Source organism: Lycium barbarum, chromosome 6 (assembly GCF_019175385.1).
Source record: "Lycium barbarum isolate Lr01 chromosome 6, ASM1917538v2, whole genome shotgun sequence".
NCBI classification, from domain to species: Eukaryota; Viridiplantae; Streptophyta; class Magnoliopsida; order Solanales; family Solanaceae; genus Lycium; species Lycium barbarum.
In genome coordinates, this window is record NC_083342.1 from 113,601,285 (window position 1) to 113,628,945 (window position 27,661).

The 27,661-nt window shown below is 36.0% G+C and overlaps 1 protein-coding gene and 1 pseudogene across 3 annotated transcripts; both read right to left on the reverse strand.

Annotated features, from left to right (window-relative positions):
- Nucleotides 1-5,532: 5,532 nt before the first annotated feature.
- LOC132645611 ((+)-neomenthol dehydrogenase-like) lies at nucleotides 5,533-11,209 on the reverse strand (annotated as a pseudogene).
- Nucleotides 11,210-13,444: 2,235 nt separating this feature from the next.
- On the reverse strand, nucleotides 13,445-26,925 carry LOC132645613 (NAD-dependent malic enzyme 59 kDa isoform, mitochondrial). Of its 3 annotated transcripts, none has more exons than XM_060362693.1 (20): nucleotides 26,795-26,925; nucleotides 26,539-26,681; nucleotides 24,331-24,427; nucleotides 23,351-23,469; nucleotides 23,094-23,261; nucleotides 20,128-20,256; nucleotides 19,564-19,624; nucleotides 18,246-18,349; nucleotides 18,085-18,168; nucleotides 17,867-17,973; nucleotides 17,652-17,745; nucleotides 17,218-17,331; nucleotides 16,969-17,034; nucleotides 15,800-15,872; nucleotides 15,629-15,715; nucleotides 15,408-15,462; nucleotides 15,262-15,333; nucleotides 15,044-15,106; nucleotides 14,020-14,134; nucleotides 13,445-13,904 (listed from the first exon to the last, which is right to left on the reverse strand). In XM_060362693.1, the coding sequence occupies exons 2-20, from the start codon at nucleotides 26,668-26,670 to the stop codon at nucleotides 13,836-13,838; spliced, it is 1,809 nt and encodes a 602-aa protein (XP_060218676.1). In that variant the 5' UTR covers nucleotides 26,671-26,681; nucleotides 26,795-26,925; the 3' UTR covers nucleotides 13,445-13,835. The 3 variants fall into 3 exon arrangements, with proteins under 3 accessions (XP_060218676.1, XP_060218677.1, XP_060218678.1); XM_060362694.1 differs by having other exon boundaries at nucleotides 26,861-26,885; XM_060362695.1 differs by having other exon boundaries at nucleotides 13,445-13,713; nucleotides 13,787-13,904; nucleotides 26,539-26,854.
- Between the last annotated feature and the right edge of the window lie 736 nt (nucleotides 26,926-27,661).

Genomic DNA, 27,661 nt, shown 5'->3' on the forward strand with positions numbered 1-27,661 from the left:
TCTCTCTAAAGTAACATCTCTTCTTAATCTTGCACACAAATTACATGCTAATGATGCACCTTCTATGGAAAATCCTACAATTTACAGACATTTGGTAGGGAAACTAAATTACCTTACTCACACTAGGTCGGATCTCTGTTTTGTTGTATTAAAGCTCAGCCAATACATGCAAAATCCTAGTGTCACTCACTTTTTTGCTGCACTCAGGGTTGTCAAATATCTTTCGATCGATCCCGATCAAGTAATCCTTTTGTCTTCCACTCTTTCATTCTCTTTGACTGCGTTTTGCGACGCATATTGGGCTTCTTGCCCAGATCCTCGAAAATCGGTTTCTGATTTCTTCATTATGTTAGGCGGGGCCCCGATTTCATGGAAATTGAAGTAAGAGGCATCGATTTCACTCTCTTCGGCGGAAGCCGAGTATTGATCCATGCGACGAATGACTGCTGAACTTGCATGGTGTTGACACCCAATTTTGTCCCGTCTCTCCTCCGAAATACCTATTTGCGCTTCTAATATTTTTGGAAAAATAAAAAATATATATATTATGTTTACTATAATTATTAGCCCCTTATCAATACCGCTATTACATTATTCTATCAATTATTCTTATTACTATTACCGCATTTATTATTATTATTATTATTATTATCATTATCATTAATTATTACTATTATTATAATTCACAATTTTTATCATTTCGGCATTTTACCAGCTTATGCACACGCATAGCATTTATCTTTGCATAATTAAACAATAGTATTTATTTCAGTGCGAATTGTCGGAATATTATTGCACGGCTAGTACAACGCCATTTTTATCCGAGCATTGAAGATTGCATGTTTTGTATTGAGAAATATTTAACACAAGTTATTTAGACAGGTCTTTTATTTAAATTTAGAAGCCAAACTATTCTTTGCACTCGGTCCGTATTTTGACTTACCGGATCCCAAATCAAAGTCCGATTAACCCCTAATATTTTGGACTAGTCCATATCTCTTATCTCAATTTTTAGAATAATTCGTGTTTTAATTTATTAGCCTATTCTCTTAATACCCTGTCTAAAAGGGGGAAACCCTTAGGTTTCCTCTCATTTTCATCATCGCCTCTTCTCCGCCTCCCTTCACTAATCCACTCCGTCGCCACCCCACCACTTCACCCGACATCTCTGACACTCCACCACCGTCCGACACCTCCACTCACCCGACATCTCTGACGCACACGCACCCCTCTGTCATCTCCACCGCACCTTTACCCCCACGCGTCTGACCTCACCACCTTCGTTTGTCGCCACCACCTGACACACCCATACCCTGACACACCCACTCCTCTGACACCCACGTTACCCCTGTCACACCCACGCTACCCTCACCATCACCCCCAACTCGTTTTGTCTCCCGCGCTCCTCTCTCCTTTTTTCCTCAACTCAAATGAGCCAAAACCCTATAAATGGTCGGTGTTGAATCCGAAATTGGACAGGGTTTGAGAACCCCCAAAAATTGCCTTGCAAAACCAGAGTTGAACCCGAAATCCCCTTTCAAAAAATGAGTTCTTGAATCCCCATAAATCCCCTACAAAAATAGGGATTTCGAGTCGCAAAAAATGCTCTGAAAATCAAAGTTCTGAAATGAGTTTTGAAACCCCAAAAAAGCTCTAAAATATGAGTCTTTTAATCACCTAAATTCCGAGTTCTATTAGCACTTTGATCTTGTTTATTTATCAAATCAGAATACTACATCAATTTTATTCTATTTTCATTGGTTTTGGTATCACTGTGAATCCGAGCATCGCAAGCTCGGATTCGATAGTGTTCGAGTGGATATCGAGACCTTCGCCTCACTTCGCTGCACCCGAAGAAGGTAATTCTCCATTCCCTCTTTTGTTTCTGCTGCATTTTTATTGCTCTGTGTTATTCTAGTTTTACTGTTCCGTGATTCAAGCATGTTTGTTTTAGTTAAGTTATTTTAGTTTGATAGGCAAGTCTGAGTTAGTTTGCTTGTATGATTGAAGCATGTTTAAGTAGAATAACGTAGTCCAATTTGTTTTAAGTATGTAAATAAGTCCTCCTTATTTAGTCGATTTTGGTTTAGCAGTTTAAGATGTCCGTGTGTTTATATGCTAAGTTCAATTCGTGTTTAGCTTCTGTGTTAGTTGACTTGGTTTGTACGGTTAAGCCATGCTTCTCGTATGATATTTTAATTTAGTTGGTCAGTCTAATCATATCCTTATGTATCCTAAATCTACTGTCGTAGTTCTCCTTCTAAATCCTCTGCATTTCTTTTGTCGTTCCTTAGTCGTTCTGTTGGTTTGGTCCTACTCTTCTGCTAATTCCTTTGGCTATATCACTACTGCTACCTGCACTATATGAATTGCTAGTCGTTCCTTCTCTTAAATATGACTGAATTCGAATATTTGTTTAGAAGACCTTAGGACAGCATGAGTTCCTTTTATGAAGTAATTACAGCATGGTCAGCTCTGTCCCTTTTTATGAGTGAACTTGAATAAGTGTAAAACTTAAGCTCTGTAGCTGCCATAATATATAAGACAACTGAAAATCTGATCCTGTGTTTGATCTGAATCATGTTCAGTTTGTGAAGCCTCCTGTGTTTCTGAGTTTTAGCATGACTAACTGCTGGGTTGTTTCAAAAGTATTATATGATTAGGTTGCTGAAATTGAGAACATAATAAAAAATAAAAAGGTAAAAATCCCTGTCTTAATTGCTGGATACACTGTGAAAGAATATGCCATTTGAAATGTTTAGAAGTCTTCCTTTTCCAACTATTCTTCTTCTCTTTGGTCTTCCCTGTGAAAAGTTGCCCCACCTTCTATCCATTTCTCATGTTTGCGTTTGTCTCACTTACCTCGTCTTGCACCCGCATCTCTTTGTTTTATTTGCTGCACTCTTCTGTCACTAGCCTCTGTATCTGCTATATTGAGCATGAATCATTAGTCAGGTTGGTCCTTTGCCTTTTAGAGGAGTGTGTGTTGGATATATTAATCCTGCCTTTGTGCCATTGAGGTCCTTATAGTATGAATCTCCTGTGCATATATTTGCGCATTGCCTCCTATACTGCCTATGCTTAAAATGGTCGCCATGTGGCACATGTTAATGTCTCTCGTCTGGTCTGAAATCTATCAAAGTTTCTCAGCATGAATTAATTCAGGCACGTAGTTGTTTTAGCTGTTCCATTGGCTGTCACAAAGCATGTCCTGTTTATGGTTTCCCTTAACGTGTCCTTGGTACATTTATGCTGAGTTTTCGCTTAAGTCTTGTATGTTATGGTACGAGCGAATACGTCTGGTTACGTCTCTGAATGTATATGACGTGTATACTTTCTTCTATACCTCCTCATGAATGTGTGTATATGAGATATACCTAAATATATACAGTGTATATGTAACCTATGGATGTGTTTTTTTTAGTTTAGTTTTATATGTTTAACTTATTCATCGGTTAGATACTAATCTTTTTCTTTATTCTTATGCATGACTACCGCGTACGAGTCTTGGACTCATTATCTTCGCCATTTGGTGTTGGGGCCGAAACCCAACATTATTTCTCTCTCGAGTCAGCCCACCCGCAGCAAATAATAAAAATCTGGGCCGAGGCCCAGGCAGCAGCCACAGCAGCAGTACACAAAACTGTTACTGGGCCAAAACCCAATAACAATCAGATCCGCAACAATCTTGAACATGGGCAGAACCCATTTATTTTCTAATTTCAGCCCTTTTTTTTTTGTTTGATGCATTTAACTTGTATTATTTGTCTAACCCATGGCTCTGCTTTATTTTCGCAACTTAGATAAATTCTGATAAATTTAGTGGGTTAACCTTAGTATAATGGGGTAGTAAATTTAAGAGAGATATTAACATTAGTTCCATAAGTTTCCTTCCCTTTTATGTTAAAATTATTTGTGGTATTTATTTTTAGAATAATTGATTCGCAAACTAGCATACCTACATGTTTTATCCTTATTATCATAGACATTTTAAAACATCATTAATACGCACATATAAACTCTAGTATACTTTATAAATAACTTTTCAAGTTTGAATCAATCATGTATTTTTAAATCAAGCATAATTAAATAAAATTTAAAGAAAAGGGGAAAGGAAACATTATCGTCTTTCGCATATTATTTACAAAATGGTTTCGGATTATTCTTTGTATAATTTTGTTCCAGATATAAATTGACCAGGTTTTTTCTCTTAAAAAGCTTCTATCTATATACAAATCATTATATTTTACAAATCTCATTTTTGAAACAAAATTATTATTTAAAGCTTATTTATAAGTTTTATTTTTTGAATGGACTACTAGGTATTTCTTCAAGTTAGTCTAAATAACATTATTATGTTTTCCTTTAAAACCTTAATGATATTTTCAACCTATTTTCTTAAGGTTTAAACATTATATTTAATCTAAGTTAATTAACCTAAGTTGGTCGGATAACCGTAAGTTAACGGATTCTAAAGGATGCCTAACCCCTTCCCTTTAGAATAATATAGAGCCCTTACCTAGAATCACACCGGTTAAGCAGACTATTAACGGAGGTTTAGTTTTTAACTTTACCTTAGTTAACCTCTAGGTGTCCTAATTCACCGTTAAATTAATTAGGTGGCGACTCCTTAAAACAAATAAATAGGAATCACCAATACGTCATACTCCCTTAAATCAACCCGGTTAAAATGGGGTGTGACACATGGCTTATTAGACTCCTTGAAGATCTTTCCATTTTACTATCATTACCAGTTCTAGTTCATTTAGATAGCTAGGCAACCATACACATAGCTCGTAACCACGTCTTCCATGAGCGAACCAAGCATGTGGAGCTTGATTGTCATTTTGTTCGCCAGCAACTTCAATCCGAAATAATTTATTTATCTTTTCTTCCTTCAAAGCTTCAACTGGCAGATCTATTCACGAAGCCTTTTACGGGGGTCACTCATCGCGATTTATTGAACAAATTGTGAACAAATTGGGGGTTTCTTCTCTCCCCTCCAATTTGAGGGGGGGGGGGGGGGGGGTGTTGGAGATCAAACCATTTCTGAACCTTTCATTATGCGCCCAAATTGACGGGTTAGTGTGAGCTTATCCATGCGGTTATGCACTCTTTGAATAGAAATCTGTTTTCTGAAAGATCCTGGCTTTCGTACTTTGGTGGGTCCGAGATCCTTTCGATGACCTATGTTGAAGGGATATCTATCTAATCCGATCGATTGCGCAACAATGGAGGAAATGGTTTGAAAGCAACTGAGGAAGAAGAATCGAAGAAGAAGAAGAATCGAAGAAGAAGAATCGAAGAAGAAGAAGAAGAAGAAGAAGAAGGTTCAAGAAAGTCAAAATAATGTTGATGTTGCTTTGGTTTTGTCGGAACTGACAAATGAAAAAGACCAAAGTAGTCTTTTATTCAATAAGGCCACAAATAGAGGCATTGGGCCATATTCACAACATTGGACCTGTTGTTCATCAACAGAAGCATGGAAAAGCCCAACTACAAACGTAGATAAACAAGTATATGTATAAAGAATCCAAGTGTAATTATTTCAGAAATTGTACAGGTGTGCTAGAATACAAATTCAGTTAGTAGTACCTGTAATTAGTCAACAAATTATTTTATTAGCATTTACATACATAGTCCCTAGCATAGAGTTGTATATATACATGAAAAGGTCGAAGTAAATACATCTGAGAAAATTTCCCAATTCTTGTTCTTTATTTTCCAATAGTATTTTTGGAAGGTTCAAGCAACATATATAGGTGCAAACCAAACTATCTCATGAGATTCACAATTTCATTAGAAAGGTGAGAGCTCTTTTCTAATGAAGTAGTTTCCTGATGGGCCTCCTTGAGGTAAAAGAGCAAGCCTAACAAGGACTTTCAGCACCCTCTTCAACACTTAATGTGCCACAATTTAAACATATATCGGTTTTCACATAACCTGGACAAACACAGTTGATGAGCAAATTTGGGTATCTCTTGGCCAATATTCTTGTGTAGGCATTTAGGGCTGCCTTGGAAAGTATATAAGCAGATGAAATTGGAGGCCAATTTTTGCTTTCCAACAAACCCTCCTTGAAATCTTTGAGAAAAGCATTCCAAACCTCATCCACTCTATCTTCTGTTAGATTCTCAGAATCACTTAACACTCTTATAGCCCATTCATTGCGAACATACTGAAACAACATTATGTCAAAGTGAAAGCAATCAGAAGATTACTTTTTCTATTCTTTAAAATGTAAGAGCACTATGAGACATGTGATAAATATATGTAATGCATATATTATATTAAAAAAAAAAAAAAAAAAAAAACTAGCGACGGACAGCTTCTGTCAGCAATCCTATTTAGCGCTATTTGCGCCTGTCACCACTTTGCTCGTATCTAACCTCTTACGGATGAAAAAATCAATTCTGTCGCAAAGTTTGCAGCGGATTAGCGACCAATTACATCCATTGCTAAGTTTGGCGACAAAAAAAAAATCCATCGCAATTTTCATCAATTTTTCGCTTCATAAATTTATGCACTAAACATATGAACTATATGTAATAAGCGGTGTTCTGTTAGTCAGTTACCTAAAATAAATGGTAAGTAATCATATTATAACATGTTAAATTATTGTTCTTTACACTTTGTCTATAGTTTACATCCATATTAGTGTTTGAAGAGTACCAATCTACAAAGTTTCAGTGGATATTCAATTTAAAAAGAAGGAAGTATGTTTTCTTTTATAAAGGCATGTTGCCCCCAATTAGAAAAATTGGTATGCGATTAGTTGAAATACCTTCAACTGTCCAAGCATGGACGAGACATTGACAATACGTGGTGAATCAGATAATTGAAGTAGAGGTAATAATTCTTGAATCATCCATTTTGCCTCATAATAATTAGTTTTTATGCATTCTTCAGCTAGATCAAAAGTTTGAGTTGCTACCTTTAGCTTCTCAACGAATAAGTCTTGCTGCATGACCAATTCAAGATTAATCATTATTTCAAATGAATAAATAAAATTTATTGAAGATATTCACAGGATTTGAGCAAATGAAGAATTGATGATGATACAATCACTTACTTCTGGACGTATAATAACATCTTTATCCATAAGCACTCCAAGAACTGCATTATTCCCCTGTTTTGGTTGTTCAGAAATAATTGTATTACATAGATCTACATAATGTGTAAGCAAAATGTGTAGGCTTTACACTTAGCTAGTTCAAAACTCTTATCTATAATGCAAGGAATTGAGTCTATATGAGCAAGAGATAAGGGGTTACGATGTTAGATTATGGTTGGGGGCTTGGGGCTGTATGTCCGACAGAGTCTTTGCTGATTTTTTGCGGTATTTCTTTACTTGATAATAGTAATAAGGGAAAAGGGGTCAAATTTTCCCTTGTACTCTGGGAAAGAGTTTATATTTATCCTTAGTAAGTTGGTCTTATCAAAAATACCCTTACCGTTATTTTTATCCTTACCCCTAACGTTCCTCCACTGTGGCATTGCCACGTCATTTTAATTTTCCATGTCATCCGCCATGTCACCTAATTCGGACTCGCCCCAACATTTTAACCCAACCCATCCCTGACCCGACCCACCCTCTTTCATCCCAAGAACTTAAAACCCAAAAATCAGAATACCACGATAAAAAGATGGCTTTAATGCATATGGAGCCCCCTGAACTTGTCACTTTTTTTCATTTTGGCACCTTAACTAAGTGTTGTTCCTATTGAATCCATGAACTCATCCTCAAATGTGTCTATTAATCACGATCTGACTTACATAGTATTCTATCTTCAATGTAGCAACATGCTAATATATATTCTAATTTAATTATGTCATCTTTTAACTAAGATTAGCAGCAATTGAGAGGGAAAAAAAGAGTAAGCTCCTAATTAAGCTGGCAGTGAAAGAGCAGAACCAGCAGAAACCGACACATCCATTACCTAAAGAATAGCTTACCACACGTTTAAAATATTACTTTACCTTCATTATCACAATTTAATTTTTGCTTCTAATAAAAATCAGATTTAGAGGGTTTGATAGACACAGTTGAGAACGAGTTCAGGATTCAATAGGAACAACACTTAATTGAAGTGCCAAAATAAAAAAAAATGATAAATTTAAGGGGCTGCATATGCATTAAGCCTAAAAAAAATCTTCTGTAGTAACGTATCCACGTATAAAGTAATAAAACAAAAAGGGGAAAACAAACAAAGTAAACAAACCAAGAAAAACTACCCAACGGAAAAGAACAGAACCATTTTGTGACTTTATTCTGTTTCTCTCTTAGAACCCAACTCATAGTTCTGAACTCAGCAGCTAAAAATGGCAGTAGTAAAAATTTACCTCATCTTTTGAAACGCTCCAGGAAAAAAGAAAAAATCTAGCATAAAGCAATATTTATATTCTAATTTAAAAATGAAAACTCATCTTAGTGGCGCTATTCATATTTTGTACTTGCTTTGACAGAATTTGATAGTTCAAGAAAGTTTGATTAGTACCTTTTCAGAAGAAGAAAAAACTGATTAGTAACACCCAAACACAGATTAATGCAGATGCTTTTCCTCAATCAGTAGGAGCAGCTACGGTGAATCAAAATCAAATTCATAATCATATAACTAAAAACTAATTCACTAAGAAGAGTTACCATTCAGTTTTTTTTTTTTTTTAAATTAGAAAAAATCGGAAAACAGGGATGTATACATCATTACACACATAGATATATAGTGTCAAACCTCTCTATAACAGCATGGTTGAGTCCGATATTTTTCAGTTGTTATAGAGAATGATTGTTATACACCTATAACAGCATTGCCATTTAAATAATACTTCGCTGTTATAGGCAAAAAGATGCATAAAATTTAATTTTCATTTTTTATTGTCAATTTCTAAGTTTAATCACACTTTGTCTAACGAAGGAAAATCGTTTAATGATGAAAATATATGTATTCATATGATATTTTTTGTCATAAATAGTGTATTAAATGATCAAATATTTGGTCAAAATTTCCACCCTTATTATTGGTAATCATAGATATTCTATTTTTATAAAGATGGTTAATTATTATATTACCAAAAAAAGAAGATAGCTGTTATATGGGGTAATTTTACAAAGAGCGTACTGCTATGAAGTTGGTTGTTGCTGTTATAGGTGAAATGTTGTTATAGAGAAGTAAAATATAACATAAAAATCGGTTACGAAAAATCTTAGTTGTTATAGAGAGGTGTTGTTATATGCGGGTACCGTTATAAAGAGGTCTGACGGTATATAGAGAGAGAAAAAGCTTAGAATCAATTCGCCAGAAAAGGGATTTAAGAGGGGGGATAGGGTCAGGGGTGCGTTGGGTTAAAATGTTGCGGCGGGTCCGAATTAGGTGACATGGCGGATGATATGGAAAATTAAAATGACATGGCAATGCCACAGCAGAGGAATGTTAGGACTAAGGGTAAAAATAACAACTTTATTAACAATAAGGATATTTTTGATAAGTCCAACTTACAAGGGATAAATATAAATTATCTCTCAAAGTACAAGGGCAAATTTGATCCTTTTCTCTGGTAATAAAGAAAACAAGGGTAAAGGGTCATATTTGCCCCTCTACTATTGAAAAAGATTTACTACGTAATATTTACTTCATTATACTATTAGTCCATTTATGCCCCTAAACTTATAAAGTGGCTCAAATTTTCCCTTAGTCCATTAACTCTATCTATTTTAGCCACATGGCATGTCAACTCATGGCTGCCAACCTTTCTTCTTACACCACCACTCAAAGTCATCATCAACACTTTTACCATAATTCATTGCTAATTCATCGTTAAATAGGACTAACAACGGACTTTTTTGTTTGTTTGATTGATACTGTTGGACCTGGTTCCTAGGAAGATACAAAGAAAATTTGATAAAGGAGTGGAAGAGGAAACACCAAGATATCAAGCTTGCCAAACCTGGCCTTGATGAAATCTTTGAGTTTTGCAATAGTTGAAGTGGCAGTCACATCAAGCTGATGAAAAATGACATTATTTGAGAGGCCACACTCCTTTAGCATATCAATAGCTTCATTCCCTTTTTTCTCTCTAGTAGGGCTGCTCAAAACCGAACCGCTATTGATAATCCAACCGTAAAATTGATTTATTGGCTTCTTGGTATTGGGTTATCGAATTAGCGGTTGGAAAATGGATTAAATTTTTATAGTTAATGGCTTATCGGTGCGGGAGCGATTTACTCAATTTTCTTATCGGGTAAACCGTTAACCCGTTAAGAATTTGTCATATTTATATTCTTACCCCTACATATAAAATAGGTATTGTGAATTTGTAAACCTAAAGCTAAAGCCTCAACCTAAAATATTTATCTCTGTTTTTGTTAATTGTGAAAGCCGGTTGTTTCTATCAATTAGTTCATTCTCTGTTTCTTGTTTGCATATATTGTAGTTTGTTAATTTTCTTGGAAAAAAATTGCTACTTGCTACTTTATTGTTACTAATATTGAATCCAACATTTCAATCTTCTTGGTTATATTCCTATTCATTTTTTGGGGATATATCAGTATCTTCTTTTATAACCCGGACAGTGTAAAATAAGGTGAAACTATTACATTTTGAGTCACTTTAAAGGCAGATAATTTCCTTGACTACATGTGATTTTATCATTCATTTTTCTCTTAGATTTAACCGATACACCGCCCGATAACCTCCGATAATTGCTAACCCGATATCGAACCAACCGATATCTTATAGGTTGGCTAGCGGATTAGTGCTTTTAAAAGCCGATAACCGTTAAGCCGAACCGTTAAGCGTAATTATCCATCCGATCCGTCCGATAAGCAGCCCTAATCTCTAGCTGTTAAGATAACCACTATCCCCTTTAAAGCTAGCTGTCTACATATTTCTAATCCTATCCCTTTGTTGGCTCGAGTCACAACTGCAACCCTGATAACAAATTCAAACCATAAGAAATTAAAATAATCTTATCTTTAGCAGGTCCAAGATTTGGAGTTAGTAGGTTCTGATCGTTACATATGTAGCAATTTTTTTTCTATATGCACCTGAATATTAAGTTTGAGCTAGACACAGTGAATTTTGTTCAATCAGATGAGTCTAGTCTAGATCTACTAAGGCTAATACTGTTATTGAGCACGTACCTTTCAGTTGCTAGGAAGTTGGAAGCTTCCGCCATAGTATGAACTATGAAGCTAAAAGCTATTGCGTGTTCGAATGTGCAAAAGAGAGACTATACGTAGTATTCATTAACGAGAGTACCATATTGATCTAAAGTTTTGGCTTATCGTCAAAACAAAAAAGAGGGTAAATACTTATCAGTAGTATAAGGTATTTATACCAAATCAACTGATCAATTTACTATTGTTAAGTGACTTTTAATATAGTAAAAATATACATTAACTAAATGATAGAAGTATACATATAAACACATATTATGTATCTATTAATTTGGCCTAAATCATGTTTGTGCTTTTCTTAAACAGAAAAGGGCCAAATATACCGCTACACTATTGAAAAAGGATCAAATATATACTTCGTTATACTTTGAGTTCAATTATACCAATTATACCTTCCTTTATTAAAGTTGTCCACCTTGAAATATCTTATTCTACGTGAAATTGACATTTGATGAGGTGAATGACACGTGACATTTCTACCTCTCACCCCTAACCCATTAACTCCTCTCTCTTCCACCACAACAATTTCCAACCCTCTACCACCATTATCGCCATATAATTAGAGCTCCAGAAAAAGTTGTCCTCTCCGGTAACATTCCCGGTAACTTTTCAACCAATTCTCAGCTTGAACTCTTAAACTTGTCATTTAACCAGTTTTCCGGTGAGATTCCGGGGAGTATAGTAGCTTTAACGAATTTACAGTATCTCTGGCTTGATTCTAACCAAATTTATGGAACTGTCCCTTCAGCAATTTCCAATATTTCTTCATTAATACGTTTGAGTATTAGTGATAATCATTTAAAAGGACTAATCCCATCAACAATCGGTTCACTTTCTAGTTTATAGGTAATTTGATTATCAAGAAATCAACTATTTGATATTCGGATCATTGATTGGGTTTTAATGAACTCATGGGTTTAACTAAACCCTGGAACGAAAAGTGTTTAAGTGTTTTAGAGGTTTTAAGCCTTCACGGGAATCACATAAATGGTGTTTTCCTGTTTGGTTGACGAATTTTTCATCATTGAAGGTTCTTGATATATTTGGGAATGGAATTTCGGGAACTCTACCTAATGCTATAGGGAATTTAAGGTTAATCGAGGAGCTTAGACTAAGTAACAAATTAATTAACTGGTGAAATTCCTGCTAGCAGTGGAGGGGTGAAAATTTTAGTGATAAAAAAAAAGAGGAGGAAAATGAATTAGGGGCGATGAGCTGATAATGCCACATAAGATAGAATAATCAATAGTATAATGATAAGGACAAAATTAAACCTAAAATATAATTAAGAGTATATTTGATCCTTTTCCGTTTATTAAATGGCCTATGGGGATAAACTGTGCGGTGAGAATTGCGGCAAATAGAAGCCATCAGTTGTCGGACCACAGAAAGTAAAGCTATTGGTCACGGATAGCAATCATTATGTTCACACCTTTGTTTTCTTTTACATCTTCTGATTTTCGTTTTTCTGCTCCCTCCGTACTTAAATATTCATCCCCCCCATGTCATTTTTTGTGAATATTTATAGACAGATTTCAAGAAAAGAAAAAAAAAGGAATATGTTGAGAATTGTAATTTTAAACATGTTACACCATTTACTATACATTTATAAAATTATGCTATTAAGGGTAAAATAGAAGTTAAAATATTTTCATATATAAAAATGTTATTCTACCGAAAGGAAAATAGCCACATTCATTAGATCGTGGGAGTAAAGTAACTTTGACGAACTGAGCTTATTTTAAAATATTTGAAGCTTTAGAAAACCAACAAAAAGCCTTGTATGTTTTTTAACAAATCCCCACTTACTGCTCCAATTAGTAAAATATTAATTGAGACATTTATAAAGAGAAAAAAGAGTATCTTAAACAAAGATTATAAGCTTAAGGCTATTATATAGGCTTATGCCCAGAAAACACCAATTGCTATGAAGCATCACTTGTCGGGTGATTACTGTTTAAAGCAGCAAATATTCAGGCTGGATATGCTTAACTTAGCTGCCACCAACGAAGAAGTACTCCATTCATCTCAATTTATATTACAATCTGCTGTGGTCCAGAATATTAGAAATAATTACAGTAACGATTCAATTCTATGTTATTGTCATAGGTTTCGAGATCTCAAATTCAGAACTACTTATTCAATTTTATAACTTCAATGTCTAGGTTTTCTGTATGGAACTACTCATGCTACGTTCTCTTCCAACTATGAAGTGGGACAGGAGTATTTAAAAACATTGAATTGCAATCCTTTCAAGCCCAAATCAAATTGTTTCAAATGCCATTTCATTTCAGCAAAAATCACAAAAATGAATAAAGTTCAATCAGTAGGGATTGGGGGAGAGGAATAAGAAAGACTGTTTTGGCTGCTGAGAGAAGGTTGATGCTTTTATTCTCAGATAACAAATACATCTCCTAGCCAAAATCAAAGGTTAAATGTGCTTCATCAGGTCAACATGAATGGCTACAACAGAAGTGCATTAAAAAATGAAATCTTTGAAGAGCCCTCGTCTCTTCCTTGGTTCAGCAACATTTGTCCTAGTAATTGTACACCTAAAACAATCAAGTTCGCGAAAAATTTGACCTTAACAGGCAATTTAGAGCAGCAGACCTTACTCCACTTCTAGTCTACATGCAATTTCAACCCAGGAAGTGCGTCACTAATCGTGAACAAGAGGGCCATAGACAGGATACCACATATTTTGTCTCACATGTTCAATGGTCTCTTCCTGCATCCAACAAATGAAGCTCTTGAAAAAAAAGGCGGAAAAACATTTCTTTACTCCATATCATTATGACTGTCATCTTCATTTCATTTAGGAAATTCTAGTAATCTTTTTGTACCTTTGACATATGCTGCAACTCTCTTGCCCCAACATCACCGTGACCTTCTGCCAGGTCTTCAGCCACAGCAGCCCGTAAAACAGCAGCTCCAACCTGTGCTGTAATATCCCGAATACTGCACACAAAAAGAAATATTGGATACAGAGTACCTTTGGAAGCAATTTCACCTTTGCTACCTCTAAGTGAATGCATTCTACAAGGGCAAATGATTACGTCCAAAATACAAGTTTCCCGAAACTTCATCAAACAATCTCATGATTAGTAATCTCCCTCACAAAGGTTATCGCTACTTTAGTCTCAAAATTGGTGAAGCGTGGAAAAAGAAAAAGAAAATGTTTGGCAACATTAGTACCACAATCTATAAGATTAACTAGCCCCCATTCATTGCTTTCAAAGTTTAGATCTCTGAATGCATGTTCAGAATAAATAAATAAATATAGAAAAGAGCAAATAAGAATTGGGGGTGGGGTTTTGGGGTTTTGGGTGGGGGGTGCCTGAGTGATTAAGTGTTTCCGATGTGAACTAACAAGATTGAAGTGTAGTAGCATTCACCCAGAGTGACTATAGGCACTTTACTACTGTCACTTTCGCATGATAGTAGCAAAGTAAGTGGGTTCATTCCTTGTGTCAGCATGTAACAGAAAGAATCAAAATCAAGAGAGATAAACATAGACATTTAAGCTTTACAAAGCACGTTGAACTTGAAGCATCGCTATCATCAGCATTTTGTGCATTGTCAATTTTGACTCCCTCAAATATGCATACTATAGTTAAATGACATAGTAAGATGGGAGATAGGAATAAGCCTGTGATCCAGAAATCCTATTTTAAGCCAAAACCAGTCACTAACATGTTCAACTAGCAGAATAAAAATATGATATTAAATTTATTAGTTGCAACAATCAATCAGTCATATCTAGTCAATGAAGGGACAGGGTGGGGATGATTTAGTACTTAAGATTTCACGTGTCCAAAATAAAAGCTCCATGAGCAAAGAATACTTTTCCCAGGACCAAGAGCTTACTCGTTAATGGATGGATACAAGATTCCTCTTTTGATTTCGTCATCTGACATGTAGGAAGCGAGGCTGCACGATCAAAATAAATATACAAATGTGTAAATGTATAGATAAGAGAAGGTTTTACTGCACCACACTTTTTAAACTAAACACAATACAAATTAAAAAGCTCACACCACCAATGGTCTAATCAAGTATAAGGAAACAGGATTGTCAGATCGTACCATTCCGCAGCAGCTTCTAACATTGTATCACTTATGTTTCGAGCACCAGAAAGAAGAGCTCCCAGACCAATGCTGAATTGCCAACAATAATCTTAGATGAGTGTGACGTTCAAAACAGTTAACATTGGTTTACAATCAGCACCTACCCAGGGAAGAGATACATGTTATTCGCTTGATTTACATGGCCCATCTTACCATTCCCTGAGAACATATTAGAATAGGATTCATAAGGTAATACAACATCAATAAGCGCAAACGAGACTTAGACTGGGAAGTAGAGATGAATAAATAAAGAGTTGTTCAGTGACTGCAACAAGTATACATTAGGGATATGAAGAAAACAGGCATTCAAGAAACAAGAAACTACCTAGATCAACATTTTCAAAGGGACTCCCACTAGCAAAAACAATATCTTCTCCAGCATGCTTGAAAGCATCAACAGGACAGCATTCAGCTGTTGAACAGAATATACAATATGAAATGCAAGATCAAGACAAACAGCCGATAGAGGAAGCAAAAGATGGATGACAAGACAAACCATTGTTTGTAGGATTTGACATGGCAAAAATTGCAGGTCTAACAGAATCCGACTCTCTCATGGCCTTCAACACCTGAACGTCACACCAAAATTAGACAAGCACAAGTTGATAACAGACTAACTGCAAAAATCTTTCAAGTGATTTAACTGATCAAAAATGAGAGTTCAAGTGATTTAATCTAAAGAATGAATAAACCCTCACATACTTCAATAAATTATGGAAAATAAAAGATCACTTAAGATGTTTTTGATGTGGAGGAAAACATTTTCAGAAAATATTTTCCAATTTTCCCATGTTTGGTTGGTCAAAATGTTTTGGAAAACATTTTCTCTAGGAAAACAACTTCCTTAAAAATAAGGAAATGACTTCCCTAATGGAAGTAGGGAAAACAAGTTCCATATGACATTCCAAGTTCATTGTCCTCTCCCCACACAACCAACACCCCCAACCCCCACCTCTTGACCATCTCATCCCCTGCCACCCCCAAACCCCCACTCTCCACCTCATAGTGTTTTGCTAGATTACATATAAATGCTCTTGGGATAATATTGTTTTTGTTTAGTTACGGAACACTAGAAAATAAGTAAGAAACCCATTTATTTTCCAAAAGAATATTTTCCTTCCAACCAAACGCACCCTTAAACTTTCACATTTATTTCTTTCTTATGATTTATCATAGAAAATCCTGAAGTACAACTTTGTTGATGATATGGGATGAAAAGGAATAAAAATAAGTGTCTGAAAGGAATCTGCAAAAAGGTAAGGCAATGGAATAGGAAGAAAATCGGTACATGAGATTAGATACGACTGTCAATGGCATAAGCTTCACAAGAATGTAGTGAATCAAACGAGTTGACCAAAAATAAGGCTTAGCTATGTTATCCATGATATCGTTTAAGAGCGACCAAAGGAGTCCAGGTGTGGATATATGACAAGAAAATTCAAATAACATATTATCCTACACTTGTTAAAGATCAATTAAAATGGTTAAATGTGCCAAATTAGCAACTTTGGCGCAGAGCAGCTAGAGAATAAAGATCCAATCATTTCCATAAAGCATGACGAGAAGATATGATGTCACACAATTAAAGATGGCTGCTCCAATGGCACAGTTCTAAGCTCCAAGCGTCACAAATAAGTGCTAAAGAAGAAAAAGAGCAAAGTGCACCTCCTCATGAAATATGCCTCCAACTCCTGACAAACCAAGGAGCACATGAGGCTTCACCTTTTTGACCTGAAGAACATTTAATCCCAGCATTACTGTCTTGGATAGCATAAAAAGCACTTAAATGAAGATATCAATTATTATTCCCTATGGCCTAATAATCAACAAGGTCAACAATTTTTAACAATGCAGAGACATCCTTCTACTAAGAGCAACTTAGTTTTGTACGCGCAGAGGTTCTATTAACATTACCACTTCAGCGAGACCTGCTCCCTCATGTAGTCCTAGCCCATCAATCTCATGATGGGCTTTAGCAAATGGTAATGCTGCTGGATCAATATCTTTCCTATCTTTCGTGATAAGACCCTGCATCAATAACAAATGACCATTACTCATCACATTGGAAGGAAGCAAATCTTAAATACCAACTGATTTCATGGACAGAAAACATATGGTACTTGTCATGAAGCCCGGAGGCCCGTTGATGTGATTGGCGTATGAAACCTTGTTTTCATATATAATACATATTTTTATATATATTTAATGGTTATGTTGATCCCCAGTCTATAATGCAAGTATGGTTTGATACATTTGATAAAACACACATGCAAAAACAAGGAGCACATTTACATGTTCTGAATCAATATGGACTATAAACAATCCGTATCAACTATACAAAACCTCACATTTTTATCCAGAAGAAAAAAGTGGGGTTCTGCTGATGGTCCACCCATTCTTGAAACGGCTTGTAATGCCATCTTAAGAACACCAAGCCCCGCACTGAAATCCAGAAACCAATAAAGAAGAGAATACAAAATTAAGCCACCTCAAACAGGTATCTAAATAAGACAGAATTTCTTAGTAACAAAGGATAGGTTGTCAAAATTAATTTCGCCACTACCTTCCAGCTCCGACTACCACTATCTTTTGATTGGCAAAATCAGTCAATGGCCGGCCCTGTGCCCTAACTGTTCCTAATAGTCCAGCAAGAGCAACACCAGCTGTTCCCTATTGAACAAGAAGAGCAGAAGATAATTCTTTGTGCCAGTGGTGGCTGCAGAAAGGAGAACAAGGGACAACAAGCAACCTCCAGCAAAGATCCAGGACCAAGAAAACTACCTGTATATCATCATTGAACATGCAAAACTTTTTGCGATAGCGATCCAGTGTCTCAAAAGCCCACTTTGCTTGAAAATCCTCAAACTAATAGCATTATTCAGATATATCAGTGCAATAGAAATAAATTAGTATAAGATATCTATCTTTGAAAATAAATGGACCTGCACGACAGCCTTTGGCCAACGAGCATGAACAGCTTCCACAAATTCGTCAACTATTGACAAATATTCATCTCCTTCCAACCTAGGTTGTCGCAGACCAAGATCTGTAAAATTAAAATCATATAAGCAGCACTAAGCCTTGCACTCAACTTAAAGAACAGAATGAGGGGTGAAAAGGGCTAATTGTCAAAACTAGACCTGTATAATATCTGATAATTGCATCCTCACTCAACACAAATTGAATGGAGCTACTATGTTACTTTGCTATGTGGTGTTAAGGAAATGGACATTCGGCCTAACTGAAGTATTAGAAAATGGACCTTTGGCCTAACTCAATCCAAAAAGCTAGCTCATAAGATGAGAATTTCCCAAGACCATAAGGGGATATAGCAACCCATTCCCTCAACCAATGTGGAACACTTAACACCCTCTTACACGCCCTAGACTAGACATTTGGAGCATGGACGATATAACAAGGGACCCAACATTGGGCAAACCAAGAACAGGGATGGGCCAGCTCGGAAAACATGTTTAGAAATGGACCTTAGCCTGACTTAATCACACGATATAACTCATGAGGTGAGTATTGACAAAGATCCTATATGCAAAAGTATCCCAACAGAGGAGGAGGAGAAGGAAAGGTGAAGCAACTTTTAGGAGTTCAGAACTTTAAGCCAAGTGGGGTCTATCGGAAACAGCCTCTACCCATCATAAGGTAGGAGTAAGGTCTGCATATACTCTACCCTCCCCAAACCCCACCTGGTGGGATTTTACTGGGTATGTTGTTGATGTTGTTAAGCTAAGTATTAGGAGTTTACCCGGGTTCGATTCCCAGCAACAGAACATTTTAAATCACCTAAGATATGTAATAGCAATCTGGCTCGGATATCTAATCACATTTAGAGTTTCTGTTTCATAACTAATACTTACTAAAGAATGATTTCCTTCTATTTTTTAATAAGGTAAGGTAAAATTTCATTAAAGAAGTACTAAGAAGGTAGTAAAAGCATTTTTTATTTTAAGATTATTAACAGTTAGATGTTGAAACTATTGCATTTGGTGTTTGGAACGACCTTGGTAATTGAAATTCCATTAGTCATAGAATGTAAACTTATAAAATTCTAATTATTAGAGAGTCAACAGTATGTGCAGATTGAAGACAGCTACCAACAAGAAGATGATCATCTTTTAGGATTAACCACAAGGACCAGAAAATCCTCCAGCATGGAAGAAGCCAAAATCAAATGAGGTGTGAGAATATTAGATTACTAATACTTTTTTTGGATGGAGTAGTACACATTAAAAACTTCTTACTCACAAAGAGGGTCTTCTAGAAGCTTCTGATTGTTTGTACCGACGTCAAGCATAACTGGGAGCACCTGTTAAACATAGGCATAGGCATAGGTAAGACTGGCAGACAACATATTTTTGCCAACATGAAGACACCATTAACACAAAAGTGTTAATTTTTTTTATTTTTATTTTTTTTGAAATACAACAATCTCCAGTTCTACTATTCAAGGAGCAAATTGTGTGTTCATCAATTTTGACTAAATTGTACTGTACAAGACACTGATAATTACAAATGAGATAGGCCGACTTGCCAAACATCAGCATTAGCAGTCATTACTTAACACTAGAACAAAGCCTCACTGTAAGTCTGGAATCATTTCATTTGCTTAATTTTATTTACGTCTTTTTGGATAGGCTAGTTAGGCAGATTGATATCCTTGACAAATCCATATCAGATGTCTATGTTTCATAGCACTTCGGATTTAAAGCAGGATATGCAAAAGATACTAAGCATCTGCAACAAATAAACTGATAATGGTGTAGCACATGAAAGTGAAATTGCAGAGCAAATAGTAACTTCCATACATACTCTTTGTGGGTTGATACCAGCAGCTGCTACGTACATGTCAAGTTTGCCAATTGGTATGCCTATCCCCTGAACTCCAAGATCACCAAGGCCAAGAATACGGCTTCCATCAGTCAGAACGATCATGTCTACCTGCAAAGAAAAGACGAGAATGCATTGGGTGATTCTATTTGATCAAAGCAGTGAGCTTTGGTTTTAAAAAGATGATCCGTATCAAAAAGGTTAAAGTTTGGAAGATTTTTTCAGCTGCACTTCATTTGTGTTTTGCATAATTCTGAAACATCTACTATTTAACTTTCTATACCCAAGTTCTGAAAAAGGGAAAGGAACAATATAACATAGGCTGAAATTGTCACTGTACTTAAAAAAAATAAACCAATAACCAGTAACTTAGCTCCTCATCATCCAAACAAACATCACAAATTCCTGCATCAGTCAATAAGAGGCAGGAGAAGCTAATGAGAGATTTCCTGTGAAGGCAGCACGTTTCGGCAGATTGGATATCTGTAAATTCAAAATATACAACCGTGTTTTGATGGGAAAATGGCTCTGGAGATTCACATACGAGAAGAATGTTATTTGAAGGGTAATTGAGTAAAGTATGGTCTGCGTCAATATGGATGGTTCTCCAAGTAAGTGAAGCTTCACATGGTGTCTTGTAGAGAGGATTTTAGGGAAAAAAGAGATTTTCTGAAAGTTAATGAGATTCTCGTGGGAACCCTATCTGCTTTTGGCTTGACTTGCTGAGTGATACTTCTTTAAAAGGAAACTACCCCAATTAATTCTTTGTTACATAACAAGATTGTACCGTAGCTGATATTCTTAAAACAGATGATACAGAAGTGTCTTAGGACATATCTTTTAGGAGAACTTTACATTACCGGAAACTGAAGAGGTGGAATCATTTCCCCATAGATTATAAATACACAGATCAGGGAGATCAGTGGCCAGATTTTGAAAGGGTCAGCCTCAAAATGCTTCACGGTGAAGTCACATTATAGTCAATTCATATACTAGGGGTGAGTAAATGCCCGTACAAAAATCACCCAGAGCTCCAGTGTACCAAGGAAGATGGCAATTTTTGTATGGAGGGAGGCGTCAAATGCTATTTTGACAGCATACAATATAAGAAAAAGAAGATGTATTAATGTCAGATTTTGTGTCTGTAAATGGCACGGAGAGGAGAATGATCTTCTCTTACGTTATAGCTTTACTTCGGAATTATGGGCATTGAAATTTTCCATGTCCAATTTTTTATTTTATTAGGTAAAGGTTACACTTTCCATGTTCAGTATCCACTGGGTTCTGGCCAGGACATGATTGAAACGATCAAGTTTCTAGATTAACAGATTGGGAGCCGGTGGACGAAGGTTCTAGATGACAACAATTTTTTTTTATTTTTTTTTTGTTATATATAGGGAGAAAGAAACAGAACAACTTTTCTTGCACATCAGGAGTTCTCTTTTGTCTACATTGTAACTTTGGAGAAAACAGGAAACCAACTTGTATAGATGATTGGTTAGAATATTTTAAGCTTAACGCATACTTGTATCATATAACTTTTGTATCCAAAGGGTTCAAGTTGAATAGGAACAAGACAGAGTACTTGGAGTGCAAGTTCAGTGATATAGTACATGAGGCTGACGTGGAAGTGAAGCTTGGCACCCAGGTCATACAGAAGAAAGATAGTTTCAAGTATCTTGGGTCTATTATACAAGGAAATGGGGAGATTGATGATGACGTCACACATCGTATTGGTGCGGGATGGATGAAATGGAGGCTTGCCTCCGGAGTGTTGTGTGACAAGAAGGTGCCACCGAAACTCAAAGGCAAGTTCTACAAAGTGGTGGTTAGACCAGCTATGTTGTATGGGGCGGAGTGTTGGCCAGTCAAGAAATCTCATGTTCAGAAGATGAAAGTGGCGGAAATGAGAATGCTGCGGTGGATGTGTGGGCACACTAGGAGTGATAGGATTAGGAATGAAGTCATCCGAGACAAGGTTGGAATAGCCTCAGTGGAAGACAAGATGCGGGAAGCGAGGCTGAGATGGTTTGGGCATGTGATGCGGAGAGCTGAAAATGCCCCAGTGCGGAGGTGCGAGAGGTTGGCCAGCGACGGTTTCAGAAGAGGTAGAGGTAGGCCGAAGAAGTATTGGGGAGAAGTGATTAGACAGGACATGGCGCATTTCCTGCTTACGGAGGACATGACCTTAGATAGGAGGGTATGGAGGAATCATATTAGGGTAGAAGGATAGTAGGTAGTCGCGTTTATCCTCCCTTAAGAGTAGTTATGTTGTTCTATAGTTTCTTGTATCTTGATTTCTGCGAGTATCTGTTGGTTTCGAATGATTTATTTACTTCCATTGTTTCATTTTCATAGTTATCTATAGCAGTTGATACTCCTTTTATCATGACTTTCTTGTTTTGTTATTTCTTGTTTTCATATTGTTTTCGATACGCTTGATCATATCTAACCTTTTGTCTTTTCCTCTCTTTTTCTCCTCTCTTGAGCCGAGGGTCTTTCGGAAACAGCCGCCCTACCTTTCAAGGTGGGGGTTAGGTCTGCGTACACTCTACCCTCCCAAGACCCCACATAGTGGGATTATACTGGGCTTGTTGTTGTTGTTGTTGTTGACATAGAAAATCATAGAGTTAGAAAGTTAGAAACTAACACAAAATTGGGCCCAACAACTATTTACACTGTCTCGACACATCAAAAACTGATGCACTGGTGAAAGCAGCAGAAAGTAAGGACAACAACCCCAGAGTATTTGCAGACTGTGAATTAAAGAAGATCAAGCTTCAGTAAAATTTATGCCAAAAACGAAAAACACAAAGGAGGAATGACATCTTTCAAGCTTAGGTGAATGCAGAAGACAAAAAAGAGCTCCATCTATCTGGAACTTCAAGATAATTGAAATGACAGAAGGGGAAGCTGAAAAATCAGAAAGTTGTGAAATCACATAGTACCTGAGTAGAAGGCCAGTTGAAGATCATTGACATCATCTCTCCCTTATCTTTGGCACTGAAATACATGCCACGTGGACGTCTAAACAAGCCAGAGTAGTTTTGGCAAACCAATCCTACTGTTGGAGTGTATATTATGGGAGCAAAATCTTTGATATTGTCAATTAGAACCTGAGAAGAAAGGTTAGGGATTAACTTCAGCTAGAATAGTTTATTTGTACTTAGCATTAGCAAGCATGATTTGCAACCACCAGACTTACTCGGTAGTACAATGTCTCATTCCTATCATGCAGCCTATTTAAGATCCTCCATTTTGCTAATGAGACAACACTGTCTGGTTGACCTTCAGTATTTTTCTCAAGTGATCGAAATGACTCCACTAGCAGTACAACAAAAGAAAGAATATGGTATTAGCCAACACAACTTAAGAAGAATATCTTAACAATAAAACTTATTAAACAGAAAGACATAACAGTACACTGATGGATATGCATTAACATCACTGCCAACATGAGTGAAATTGGAGATAGTGTGCCTGAGTATGATACATAAGACAGTTGAATAGACAGAAAAAGTTTACATGAAATGGATGCTTCAGTGATAATTCCATATTTCCATTAGAATAAAGTTTGTATGGTCAACAGTCAATGCCATTACAAACTTTAAGTTTTCGCAATCAAATCTATTAAATGGGATGCATTTACATTGGTAATCTGGAAACAACTGTTGATAACTTCTTCCACATTTGTTGGCTGTAGATAGCTCCAGTGCCAAAAATACTTTTGAAATGCTGGGAGGAAAATAAAAACAGGTTCCATCTTTTTGAGAAGGTAAAAGTTTTATTACTAAACAGTACACCAAGACAGTACTGCAGCAAATACAAAAGTCAGGACTTGTTTTACATTACATATTCAGGGATTCTAACAAGTAACATTACATATTCAGGGATTCTAACAAGTCCAGCATATCATGCAAATTCAAAACTAACTACCCTTTCATCCAGAAGTACAAAATTCTGCACACATCTATACTTAACAACAGAGATCGTCTCCTTTTTATCTTCAAAACATAAAGCCCTAAGCCAGGTTCTATCAAAGTTAGAAACCACCAACAACGGAAGAGAGAGTGATCAGGAAGTTTCTTCTAAATATATTGAGCATAGACCCCTCTTTTTCTATAAAGAACTGAATATTAACTTGCATGCAAGCAACAAGGGCTTAGTATAAAACAGCCAACTTACTGAAGCGGTCATATTGCTGTTCAAACGATATTACGCGAGGTGGGAGGAGACCGCGCAGCCCCAATCGATCTCTTTCCGTCATTGGGAATCCTGTGTCCTATTTTTTGTTTATTGCAGACAATAACATCAAGTTACATCAATTTCATTCAACTATTACAAATTTTGAAAGAATACATAAGTAAATAAAAGCTTGCTCTCTCTAACAGCTTAAACTTTTATATGAGAAGGTTCACACAATTTAACATGGTATCATATCAGAATAGGCAGAGGTCCTGCGTAGTCAACACTACCCATTGTCAACAAGAATTTCTACATATTTAGCCTTTGAAAAAGAATCGGGACCACATGTGAAGGGGTGTGTTGGAAGGCATGATAAAGTAAGTAAAAATGTGCCCTCTCTAACAGTTTAAGCTTTTAGATGAGATGGTTCACACAATTTAACAAGAATCATACGTGTTGTAATCTCTTTTTCTTCATACATATCGTCATCAAAATATCTTTTTTTGATAACCGTGGTGTCCGAGCCAGCTTGCACACACCTCAACTAATTCCACGGTATACCTGCCACCTCCCACCATTAACAGGTACCAAGTAACTCTGTCCCCAAGTCTAGGACAGATAGGGAAGAAATCACCTAGTTTTTTTGTCTCTGCTAGGATTTGAACCTGAGACCTCATGATTCTTAACCCACTTCATTGACCACTAGGCCACACGCTTGGATGCAAAATTTTGTGACGTGGGCCAAAATCGAACCAAAATATTGTATTCTTAAGGTTGTGCCAATCCTGGTCTCTTGACTAAGCTTGTGAGGATGTATAAATCATGGTCTCTAGAGAAACATAAAGCTTAATTCTGAACTCTTGAAGATATAATGTGTATTATTTGTTTATCTTCTTATTAATTTATTACTACATTTTTCTTATAAGGGTTGATGCTCAGAAGAATATAGAACCATATGCCTTCTTGGACAGCCTAAACTCCGTGACATTGTGGATATATCTCTGCATAATGTTTTACTTATGAAATTTCTAGTAAGAAACACAGAAGATTATAAATCCCAACGAGGTCATCACGGTATTGTTCTATTTGCTTCTACATTTGGCTTATGAATTTTCGGTATAGTTCCTTTCAGTTTCTGGAATCACATAGACAGAGCACCACATGTGAGCCTGTTTATGAGTAACCTAATAGGACAATTTGGTCCACCTACCATTCCTTCACATATTATACAAGCATAATTTAACTCATTATATACCCAAAACTACAACACCAGTAACAAAACAAGTACACCTCAATACAAAAATAATTTGGTTGGCTATATGAATCCTCTATATCCATTTCCTCAATAAAATTCCAACTCTCTAGGGAATGAAGCAAAGATCAAAATTTAGGTGTAAAAACTTAGTCTGTGGACACATTACTTCAAAAGTAGCATCTCATAACTCATATCACATAACCCAATTTAATTAATACATCAAGACAAACCAAATTCAATGCGTATTACTATCTGTTTCCTCATTTGCTTTTATCTATGCTATTTTATTACTCCCTCCGGATCAAAAAAAGAGTCCACTCAGCCTTATTTTCTTGGATTAAAAAAAAGAGTCCACTCAGCCTTATTTTCTTGGATTAAAAAAAAGAGTCCACTCAGCAAATCAAGAAAGAATTAACCTTGTTTTTCCATATTTGCCCCTATTAAATGTTATATAATCAAATCCTTACCTATTTTAGTCTAGGAGTTAGTATTTCTTAAGGGGTGTGCAAATGTCAAAGCGGACTCTTTTTTTTATCCTCCCGAAGGGAGTATCATATTTTCTTGATAACATGCTTCACATCCTTGTCTTTTCTTTCGAGCCGAGAGTCTATTAGAAACAATCTTTCTACCCCACAAAGGTAGGGAGTAAGGTCCAGTACATCCTACCCTCCCCAGACCCCACTTGTGGGACTACACTGGCTATGTTGTTGTTATTGTTGTATCAAGATAAACCAACAAAAGTGACCACTATTTGGCAAATCCAGTTTAAAAATGGGTCCCTCCAGATTAAACCAAAAGCCTTATTTTTCACTGCAAGAATTTCAACTAATAACTTACTAAAGAAAATCTCCAAAAAGAAAAATCCAAATAAACCAGATCATGCTCAAAATATTATCTTCCAATCCTAATTAAGCAAAAAGTTGAAAAATACTAAAAAACGAAAAAAATCAAACCTTATTGAACCAGGGATCATGAAGAATATCAGCACCACGTTTGTGAACAATAGATGGAGCTGCTATAGCCGTCGATAACCATCGCCGTGTACGGCGGAAAGTCGACGTGGCAGATCGAGCGGCTCTCCACATTGTATACGCTCCTTATAACACAAACAACAATAGTAGCAGCGAATCAATACAACTTTGAATTCAACTTATGTTGTTCGTTGTGTCAATGTGAATAAAAAAAAAACAAGAACATCAAGAGCAATACTAGTCCATGAATATGTGAAGAGTGTGAAGAAGTGATATATTTATACTGTCCTTCAACGCTACTTACAGGCTGCTGCCCCTGTGAGTTGTGACTATACATATATATTCCTTTTACTTTTCTTTCCTTTTTAGACCCTCCCTTTTTTGGGGATATTTTTTCACTCCCTTTATCTTAATCTTTATAACATTCTTTATGGTAGAATTTTAAAACATTATTATAAGAAATTTAGATTCATTTAAAAATCTGTATTTTAAATTTGTTAATCAAACTGCCTTTTTTCTTGTTATTTTATATTTTCTGTCATAATTACTAACGTAATTCATAAGTTATGTTAGCATATTAAACTTGGTCTAATAAAATAGAGTATATAATATTAAATGAAATTTGAAATAGTACATTTTAATACTTTTCTTCTTCACCTTTTTTTTTTTTTTTGGTTGTTGCTTTCACTTACGTGAATTCTACCTGGTCAATTGTCAATCATACAAAGAAGGAGGGTCGCATAGTTGATGTTTGACTAATCCTCTAAATATTAAATTAGTAGTGACATATTCATAACTCTACATCATATATGGGGCCAAAATAAAGTGAAATCAATATAAAAGTTTTCTAAAGCCAACTTTGTGTGGCATGGTGGAAAGATCAACAACAACAAACACAGTGTTATCAATCTCATATATATGGGTTTGGAGAAGATAGAGTATACGCAAATCTTATTCATACCTTGAAAGAACAGAGAGGTTGTTTTCTATAGACTCTCGGCTCAAAGAACGATAAAAAAAACAGAAGAACAACAAGATAATTAGATGATCGATGCTAAAGAAACAACAGGTAGTAAAAGAAATCTAAAAATAAGAAAATACAAAA

Bases quoted from the DNA above. Each gene is read 5' to 3' on its own strand.
- LOC132645613 (XM_060362693.1), bottom strand. From the start codon at position 26,670: ATGTGGAGAGCCGCTCGATCTGCCACGTCGACTTTCCGCCGTACACGG. The intron at 24,428-26,538 runs GTTTGATTTTTT...AACAAAAAATAG, and splicing joins ATGATCCCTGGTTCAATAAG to GACACAGGATTCCCAATGAC. The intron at 15,873-16,968 runs GTGCACTTTGCT...TGTGACGTTCAG, and splicing joins GAGGCATATTTCATGAGGAG to GTGTTGAAGGCCATGAGAGA.